This window comes from Monopterus albus, unplaced genomic scaffold (assembly GCF_001952655.1).
Source record: "Monopterus albus unplaced genomic scaffold, M_albus_1.0 scaffold58.1, whole genome shotgun sequence".
NCBI lineage: Eukaryota > Metazoa > Chordata > Actinopteri > Synbranchiformes > Synbranchidae > Monopterus > Monopterus albus.
The window spans coordinates 503,945-514,544 of record NW_018127938.1 but is presented as its reverse complement, the minus strand read 5'-3'; the positions used below and the strand labels follow the sequence as shown (position 1 = coordinate 514,544).

Genomic DNA, 10,600 nt, shown 5'->3' with positions numbered 1-10,600 from the left:
AACGGCGCCCGTGTGTATATGTGAGTGTTTGTGTCCGTTTGTCAGCCCTGTGATAGACTGGCAAAGTCAGCTGGGATTGGCTCCAGCCCCCTCACGGCTCTCTACAGGATAAGTGTTATAGATAATGAATGGGTGGATCATGCTCTTTCCTTAAGTTTAACAGGAAACTCTGGCTTCTTCTTAATTCAGGTTAGTGTTGGTCAGGCTAAGGTGTCTCCTCCCCCTCGGCGCGTCGACCCAGCTGAGGAGAACGATGCAGATGACGAAGGAGAAATCTGGTACAACCCAATCCCTGAGGACGACGAACTGGAGATGTCCCATCGACCCTCTGTGCGGCTGCTGGTTCCACCTCGAGCAGAGCCTCAGAGTAAGCCCAGCAGGGCAGGGGGTGTGGCACATGGTGGCAGGTCCCTGGAGGGCAGCGGTGGCGCAGGGCCGGAGGTGCTCATTGACAGCCTCAGTGGTGGTTCAGGAGACAGGAGTCAAGGGAATGTTGTACATTCCACAGAGGCACCACATCTGCACAGACAGATGCTTGTGTGCAAACCTCAGGAGGAGGGGGGGCCTTCCTCCAGCAGAGCGACAGGTAAGGCAAAAACATGAAAGACACCCACACCATCTCGCTTTCTTACTTTCCTTTCCGCTTTTTGTCAACTTCTTCAATCAGTTTTCCCCACAAATTTCTTTGCGCTGAAGCTCAAGGGCCATTTATTGTCGATTTGTCTCTCAGCCAGTTACTCTTGGCAGATTTTTTCAGAGCACTAATTACATCTAGCGCTCAGAATATTTCCAATGAAAGGATAAAAAAAACACTCCTTTTGCTGCAAGTCATTCCCGTCTTATTCTAGCTCTCCTCACAAATATATAAAGTACTTAAATGTAAAGTTAAAGATGTTATTGGTTCAAAATCCAAAATACCTCTTTAAAACACTAACAAACTTGGTCATACTGGCCCGGTTATTTCTTGCTTTGTTGTTTGATCAGAGCAGACTGGGGATGTCTAATCATATCACCACAAGCTAATGTAGTAGTTAAGCTCAGACAGACATTAGCCAGAATTCAGAACTTATATTCCTGAGAGGAAAAATACCCATTTACTTGTGAATGCAGGTCACACATGGGGCTATGACTTTGTAAATGGGTGGTTCTTGATGTTTTTAGTCCTCAGTTTTAATAAATGTCCTTCTGCCTTTGAAGCTTGTTCATTAAAACTACATTTATCATGTGTGAAACAAAAAACACCGAGCCATGACCTGCAGAGTTTAAAACAATTTAGTACAAAAGAATTAGACTGCTCTCTCTACACTTATTTTAATTTACTCATGTGCCTGGAGATTGTTGACAAGTCTGATCTACAGCGACGGCATAATGATGACAGCCAGCACACAGCTCCCTGTCTCCTAATACACTGATTCTGCTTTTTCCAACTTCCGACTTTTTGTTCTCACTGATGTGGCAGCATGGTAGTTTGAACCAATTGGCATGTCTTGAGCTGAGCCTATAATTACAACTTTTGACAACACTTTTCTGTGGCACGCAACAGCAATTTCTAGTTGTTGGAGCACAAAACAGGCAGAATAGTTTGGGTATGCTTAGTGAAATCTAATATATGAGCTTTATGTGCTCACAGCAGTTTTTTTTTATGTAGGAATGAACACTGGAAATGAGTTCAGAAATAAAATTTTCACAATTCAGTGAGACTTGTTCCTATAAATTAAAGAACATATTTGACAATGGTGTTTTTCCATGTTTTAAATCAGCTCCCAGTGCATGTAAAGTAACAGTTTATTCTGCAGCGGGCATTGAGGTTTCAGTTAAAGTCTTAACTTTGGCGTTGCATGGTCTTGCAAAACAAATCTAACACTGGCAAGGACACGGGTTTGACTGGCAGCCAATAAACTCCTCATTTACTGGCTTCAAACCCCTGATATCACATGTGGCTCAGCAAAACTCGCCATCCTGAGAGACTTTTCTTGTAGGATTAGAATTAAACTAGTCTCAGTATACTGTTTTAGGAAATGCATTAATCATGGCACACAGGGCTAGTTAAATTTACGCTATGTCTGCCATCGCCGTTTAATAATTATTTTGCAGTCCAGATGAAATTTGCTGGTGTCATTAGGGTCTTTCCATGATGGCTCGCCAGATGACTAGACATGAATGGAGGTTGACGTGGCCTGTTGGGTGGTTTAAGCAGAGAAGTAATCTTGTTCTGACCTTTTTCCCCACACTGACCGAGCTGTCTAACTGTTTCACTTTTGATTTATTTTTCATCAGCTTGCTACCACTCAAAGACCTATGCCTCATTTACATCCTGTGATTAGACTTTGTTTAATGGAAGCACCCGTCAGCAGGTCTGTGACAGTGGGTTTACTGGTGATCTGACTGGTAGCTGTGAAATTAGACAAGGGAGCAGCAGTGTTTCTTTTTTCTTTCTTTCTTTTCCCTCTCACTCCGGAACTGCCTCCCTCTCAGCTGCTTGTTGACTTTGCAACTGATTCCTGTGGGTTTGGTGACGCCATCCCACACTTCACTACAGCAAAAAAGAGCAACAAGCCCAGCGACGTCTTCAAAGAGGAAACACTCATTACTGGTTGTGTGTGTGTGTGTGTGTGTTGTGGATGCAGTGGGCACTTTGGTTTTAAATCAAAAGGAATGGTAAAAGGAATGGCAGGTAAAATATTGCTTCACTATTTTTCTCCATCTTTAGTTAGAAACCTCCTCTACCTCCACAAACTGCTGTGTGTGTCACCGTGTGTATTGTGTGGTTGCTGTTTACACAGTCTGTGTTGTGCAGAATGGCACTTCTCGCCCCCTCCACTGTGTTGGGGGATGGTGGGCAGGAGTGAAGAAGGCAACGACCTGCTGTGGGCCTTCAGTCCACTCTGCTTGCAATAACCTCTTTTACACAGAGATTCTGCTATATTGGTGTTAAGCTGCAGCTTTGTCTATGTGCAGTGAACTAAAAACAGCCAGCATAAGGTGTTCTTCTTGCATGGTATTAGAGGCGTGATGTTTAACATGACATCCAATGTGACATTTAACCAGGCCTATCTTGCCTCATACAACTCCAAAGCATACTGGTAACACTGTTGCTTTTAAATCAGCAATAGGGATGTTCTTTTGCTTGTCCTGCCCATTTCCAACACGATTCAGACTCAAAGTTGTTATGCAGTTTACAACATGTTAATGGTTATGGTCGCAGTTTCTGTTTCATCAAGCAAAATTTAAATTTAAGTCGTCCAGTGGTGTGTTGCAGAAACAACAACATTAAACCTTCCCACACCTCCACACACAAGCCCCCAAGCTGCCTCTCCACTTTTACACTGAGGCCAAGGCAGAACAGTTGCACCAATTTTTCTGTCTCTCTTGTCAACACTGACTCTCCGTGCTGGCATGAATGGCATGGTGAAAAATTGGCGCAATAATCTTAACTTGAATGGGTAATGTAAAAGGGGCTAGTGACCCTTCCCTCCACTGCAGGGTTAAACTGGGTCTGTTTAGGCACATGGACACTTACTGAAACATTTCTGTGAAAATTTGTGTTTGTTTGGCATTGATTTGTCCTGTAAACTAGACTTTTATAGCTTTGTTTCAGCTCATATATATGGATGGAAATACTGGATTGTTGATGAACTGTCCATTCACTGATTGCACAGCAGCTTTAAATAACACTTTTCGCCTTTCCTGTAGAACCATCAGTATCTGCAGTGACTGGAAGGTTATTGACTAATATGTTGTTGTCCTTGCCAGGATCTCATCATTTTTGGATATACGATAGTTTGCTGTCTATCTGAGGGACAAGATTGACAGCACTTTTAAATCTGTGTGGTAAATTTGAAGCACGTGCCTACTGCCGGTTATCTTAGCTTTGCATAATGACCAGAAACATGGGGAAACAGCAAGCTTAAGAGGTGATGGTAAGCAGACTTTTTGCCCTTGGACAGAGTCAGGTTAGCTGTTTCCCCTTGTTTTAAGTTGCTAATAATAATGAAGTACAGAAAGTCTAGACTTTAACTGCGTTACAAAACAGTAATGTACTTGTGTAGAACTAATGGAGCCTTGATGTTTACTATGATAGACTGCGAAGCTCAAGTAAGCTTCACAAGTCTTTTAACTGATTTTCATAATATAAAAAAGTGAGTAGAAAACAAACCTGCCTGAAATGCTACAAAATATAAAACTAAAAAACTAAAAGCGCTCAACACTTATGCATCCTAAAATGTCAACAATCAGCAAAACTGTAGCTAAAGCTTATTTAATACTTCTGAGAGTGTGAGCTGAAAGGGCGGAATAGGAAACTCTGTACCCAGCTAAGCCTCAGCAAAGACATGTGTTTGATGGTAGTAACATCACTGTCACCCCCACAGTGGGCTGGATCTCTGCTGTATTTACTGTATCTCTGTCATATCATGGGTAAGTTTTACCACATTTTTCAAATGTCCCCAGACCTATTAGAGAATAATGGCCTTTGATTTAGGCTTTGACAGGGTATTTAAGGATTCCACTCTTTATGTCACATCCTTTCTGTCTTCTGTATCACGGTGTTCATTAATTTGAGCCCATACAGACTCCACATTATCTGCGGGATAAAAATCTGACAGGCCTTTCATTGATCGAGTGTGAATAAAAGCATCTGCTGAATTAATGAAGCAGTGCAGATGTAGATGACTCTACGACTATAGTTTTCCTCTGTTCGGCTGGCTGGTTCTTTTTCCCTCACCGGATACACTCCAGACTCCTCGTGTGATGCCTATTGACTGACTTTTTGTCCATTTGAATGCTCTGTTTGTATGGAGAATAATGATTGATGGACTTAGGGGTTGGTGAGCTTGGTGTGTTCCCCATGTATTGGTTCCTTTAGCGCCTGTCTGGGAATGCTGACTAGGCCAGCACTCAGAATGGAATCAGAGCTATTTCTGGGGGTTGTTTTGGTTGTGCTGGCTGCAGAATCTGAGAATTGGCCCCAGCTGCTAAAGTTACATTACAATTCAAGCCTCTGCATTCAAAGCTGGCAATGGCACAGTTGGGTTTAGAGGAAGTCAAAAACTCAGACGTTTAGATATTATTGACTTTACTTAAGGACTTTTCTGCTGTAAACAGGAACCTTTTCTGTACATTTTCTTATACAAGGCACTGGGTGAAGTTCTTAAATTATTCTTTTTTTGAAACGGTAATTAAAATTGTTTTTGGTAACGAAAAAGAATATCAAACTTTGTTTCAGCACTACTATTATTTTATTCTATAAAGTTATGTATGTAACGTTTGGCTGCCTTTTTGTGCCATTAGCAACAAATCACTCACTCATTCTCTGTGATGAAGTAAGCAATTTATTTTTATAGAAATAATCATATTAATTTGTTGCAACAAATAATGCTGCAGAGCTAGAAGCCACTCCGTTGGTTGAGTTCCAGCAGAGCAGAAATGCCTGCAGCTGCAGGACAGTTAGGCTACCTGAGGACTGCTTTGGCAGAGGGCCATGTTGTGCTAGCGAGAAGACCCGCATGCTTGGATATATTAGCAGGGGTTTTGTAACCATTGTAATGAAACAACTGGACTCCCGTGGCCCCTGAAAGGCCTTCCAACACTGAATGATTTAGAACCAAAGAAGAGGAAGTGGCACAGAACTGAGCCTCGGTCACCAAGTGAAGAAACTACAGGACAAGTATGCCATTCAGCCATTTATTTACACATCCCTTGTTTGTCAGCACAACCTGGACCTTGCTGTTTTTACACTTAACGCACACATTTGGCAGACATGCTTGTGCAGACACACATGGACACTCAAGTGAATACTAGTAGCTTTACAGCGGTAATCAGGAACAGCAGATTAATGTCTGCCTCCAAGGCTTATCAGAGTACACACAAACACACAATCTCACCCTCCTGCAGGACATGCACCTAGCAGTATTTCACTGGACTGAAGTTCACATTATGTGAATATTATTTATATCTTGGCATTGCCTAGAGTGACGATTTGTCTCATACCAGAAGACTGTGGACGGGAGTGTGTGGTAATGATTGGTTCACTTCACACACAACCACGAACACACACTTGTACTTCTGTCTGTGTGAGGACACTCACTGACCCCTTACCCACACCTTAACCATATTAACCAAATGACTAACCTTGACCCTAACACTAAACCAAATTGTAACCTCAACCCTAAAACCAAGTCTTAACCCTCAAAAAGTGAGAGCCAGCCAAAATGTCCTCACTTTCTAAAAATGCCCTCACTCTGTAGCAATAAAAAACTTTTTGCTACTCACAATGTAGCAAGTACAAGAACACACACACACTCGCTCTCTCCTGCTGCACCTGTCTGGTGCCTGTGTTGTGAGAGGCCCTCATCATAAATTTCTTGGGCTTTGTTGAGTGGTGTCAGTGGCTTGGTGTCGGAGAAGGGTTGCAGGGTCAGTAAGGGCTTTTGTGTATGTGTTTGTCTTTATGTGTCTGTATGTGCACGCTCTCTTTGTGTTACAGAAATATGGAAAGTACATGTGCATGTTAAAGTGTTGGGGTGGGCACAGCTCAGCTCAGCTCAGGTGTCACCCAGAGGAATGCAGACCTTTTTCCCTTTGACCCTGTAACATGGCCCTGGAGGGTTAGGTGTCAAACCATCGCCTCTGAACCTCATCTGCTGAGGTGTCAAGTTCCTCTGCTGGCTGCTGCCACACGGCCAAAGGCTACAGAGGATACAGCTGCATGTGGGTGTTTGTGAGGCCACAGTCATTAACAATGCAACAGTCATTAGCTCTGTCAAATGCTAGTGGGCATTGCCTCAGCAGTGACAGAGTCTTTTCTGCATTCTTCAATTGCATTAGTTTATTATAGGTATCACATATCGTAAGCTAGACAGTTGAAAACAGTAGCACCAATTCAAATGAACCAATTCGTACCTTAAATAGCGAGATGTGATTTTCCTAAAGTTGGCATCAAATGCTAATAGCTTTCATTTATTGCCATTGATGTATTACATTTTCCAGGCTTTCTGACAAATTATAACTAGCCATCAAACACAGTGTGCATAATCACATTCCTCTTTTATGCAGTATCCCTGTAAAAACCATGAATATATGTAAAAAGCAAACAAACAAAACTTCTTTTGTCAATTTTTGATTACAGTTTGCCAAGTCATTATTTTGGGCAACAAAATCGTATAAAATGATCGCATCAACATAATACAGTTCTACTGGAAGTTGCCAGGCAAACTGCCCCTGACATGCAGTGTTTCAAGATGAACAAATTATTACCCGTTTAAACTAGAGACAGGAGTGTAGGTTGTGGTTCTGTGTCTCTAAGTTTCAGCCCTGTGTTAGACTGGTGCCCTGTCCAGGGTGGACCCCGCCTCTCGTCCAGTGTCAGCTGGGATTAGCTCCAGCCCCCCCATGACCCTATTCAGGAATAAGCAGTATAGATAAAGGATGGGTGGATCAGGGTCTTCAATAAAACACAAGCATTTGTGCAGTTACTTATTTTAAATGTGATGCCATCACAGTATGTGTGTCAAATATATAACTAATACTGAACACTATGAACTATGGGATTTTGATCCCATCCAGTTTTGTTGCTAGTTACATTCTACTTCAATTCCTTCTCATTGGTACTGTAGGTTAACATTCAGTACAATAAAAAGAGAAATAAAATAATAGAAAAACATATGCTTTGTGTAAAGGGTTGTTACTCCTGGAAGTCTTGTTTCAGACCTGACCAGAGCTTTCTGTGTATGCAGCTCTACCTCAGATGTTTTTTTTTTTCGTGAATTTGCACCTCCAGTGCCCTCCACCCATTTTCTCTCTTCTCAGAGCACCTCTGTCTATTATTGGCAGGAAGTCATGACAGGGAAGGCTACTCAGCCAGGGGCATGAGGAGGCTAAACATGTTTTGGCAAGGAATGTGAGAGAACAGTCGTGTTCATTTGTACATTCACCACCGGCTTGCCAGCCAGCCTTCCAGTTGGCCATCCAGACCTCTTAGAGCCTGGACAAGGGGTTCCTTTGTTTCCCATCTGCTGGCTACACCCTGTCCTGCTCCTGCCCCCCATCTTACCCTTCTCTCCATCCTGTTGCATCTCCTCTGCCTCTTTCTTTTCATTCGTGGGCCCTCGCCCCAGAATAGCACAGCATGTCCCCTCTGAAAATAGAGCTGGTGATGTTGGCAGGTTCAAGCTCTCCCCCTCTTCTTTCTCCTTTTTATCTCTCTGTCTGTGTTTTTCTCTCTTACTTACAGAATCATTCTTTTGTTTCAGAGGTTTATTCTGGGACAGTAATTAGCTGCTTTAAACAATATTTGCATTTTTATTCCAAACAACTAATTCAAAGTTATTGCAGCAGAAGTTCATATCAGAAATGCATTAAATGCCCAAGTAACTTAACAGACCCTAGACATAGGCGACTGTATAATATCGAGGCCACGTTTAAAAGATAAATTTCTCTTACTGGGTCATGCGGTCCAGTTAATCTCCCATGGGCCCATGCAGTGAGGTATTCCCTCTAAAGTGTAATAAGGCAGTTCAACTATGGAGGAAAGCTTAATAAAATAGTGCTGAATGTAGAAAGTAGATGCTTTTCTATTTGAGAGAGGCCCAATCTTTTTGTTGGACAAATAGCAGGAAGCCCATAATTTCACAAATTCCACTTTAAGCAGAGCTGGCTCTGTTAATACTTTCTCTTCCCTTGCCAGATAGTTTTTTTTTTCTAGAAAAAGATTAACTGTTGATACTTGCAGTGACGTGTTCAATTATTATTATGACAGTTAGGGTCAGCACAGTCTGTACTGATGGATGATATGCACAAAAGAAACTATCTAGAAAGGTTAAGGGGATATGACTATATAGAGAGGTACAGATTAGATATGGACTCTCCTAAAGCTGCTATAGCAATAATTATTATAAACAATTGCTCAAATTACCATATGTATCTGAAGGAAGTTGCTCATGGAGACAAATCCGCAGAGAATTATCTCACACAGTTTTTCTCAGTGCTACACTTTTCTTTTTAGCATCTTCCAGCTCACTGTTTTGGTTTTACACTCTGCAAATGGACTGTATTGATTCATGCCCAGTGCTCTGATCAGCATCATTTCCACAAACATGGAGCTTCTTTTAAAGTGAAAATGCTCCAAGCCTCACTGTATGCTACCTGCTTTGCTAGTGAACATAGTGGAACATGTAGACACAGAAATATTTTCCTCTGGTGATGATGGAGACTGAAATAAAGCTACAGTGAGTAAATATTAAACTTTCCTGGTCCAATAAACACAACTCTAAATAAATGTCAATATTACCCTGTGGCTAAATGTTTGCTAACACATTAACCTTGACAAACTTATAAAGTGTTAATATGTCGATGTTGGATTTACAGCTTGATCTACTATCCCTGTGTGGCCAAAAACGATTAATGCTGGTTTAAATAATATAAGATGAATTGCCCAGTCACAGCAAATCTCATATTGGGTGAGCTGGAAGAACCTTAAAGATACAGTTCTCTCCTGTAGACTAAACAATAATTGTCAGTGGGTTGTATGTAAACCTAATCACTTGATGATGCGCCATGGAGGTGTAGTGCTTTTCTGAGAGACTGTAAATTATGGTTCATGCACACTTTGCCTTTGGCTTTAGTCTTCTCTTTTCCTGTCTGTCTTCACTGGACATCTGAACAGGTACTTGTAATCACAGGAGTAAGGTGGATTGTCTAGTGAAACCAGTGATTACAGTGACTTTAACTTGTGACTGGTGGTACCAATTTGTTCACATTAGTAATCCAAAATTTGCTTTCTAAAATATATTTTCTGCAAAAGAATTAGTCAGTTAAATGTTTAAACTGTTACACCAATTGTCAACCAAATAAAAATCTAAACGTGTCAGACTTTTAATCAGTTTTTCTCTTCTGTTATTTCCTCTGTAGATGGTCCTGACCTGCCCAGTGCTGTTGGCTTCTCTCCACCCTCCAGCCCAAACCCAACCAAGAAGAGCAGCTCTATCAACTGGTCCTTCCCAGATAAGATCAAGTCCCCGCGCACTGTCAGGAAGATCTCCATGAAGATGAAGAAGCTTCCAGAGCTGAGCCGGAAACTCAGTGTTAAGGGGGCCCCAAGTAGCAGTAACAGCAACCATGGCAATGGAAACAGCCAGTTAGAGCCAAGAGCCCATTCTCCTCGTAACAATGGGAGTGGATCTGGGACTGTCCTCCAAACCTCAGGCCCTCCTAGATTAACGGCATCTGGGGGTGGTCAGGCAAGCTGCAATGTGATTTCCCGCTACCACCTGGACAGCAGTGTATCCACACAGCACAGCTTCAGTAAGAAGAAAAGCAATGGCAGCTCAAAGTCTGCCAGTAAAGGTGGCTACCTCAGTGATGGTGACTCACCAGAGCTGGTGGCCAAATCTGGGAAGAACAGCTCTTCAGAGGGGAAGGGAGGGAAAGGCAAGGAGATGGAAGGAGGTGGCAGCTCCAAACATAGTGGCACAGAGCTGGACATTGATGCTTTCCGCCATTACAGCTTCACAGAGCAGCCCAAGTGCAGCCAGTATATCTCTGGTCTGATGAGCCTGCACTTTTATGGTGCTGAGGACCTCAAACCTCCACGCATTGACTCTCG

The 10,600-nt window shown here is 42.3% G+C and overlaps 1 protein-coding gene across 1 annotated transcript in view; it reads left to right on the top strand.

Moving 5' to 3' along the window:
• syde2 (synapse defective 1, Rho GTPase, homolog 2 (C. elegans)) overlaps window positions 1-10,600 on the top strand; it is a 45,244-nt gene that overhangs the window by 9,718 nt on the left and 24,926 nt on the right. The window contains exons 3-4 of the mRNA XM_020602697.1: window positions 190-586; window positions 9,907-10,598. Coding sequence (XP_020458353.1) covers window positions 190-586; window positions 9,907-10,598 — 1,089 coding nt within the window. The remainder of the gene's footprint in view (window positions 1-189; window positions 587-9,906; window positions 10,599-10,600) is intronic.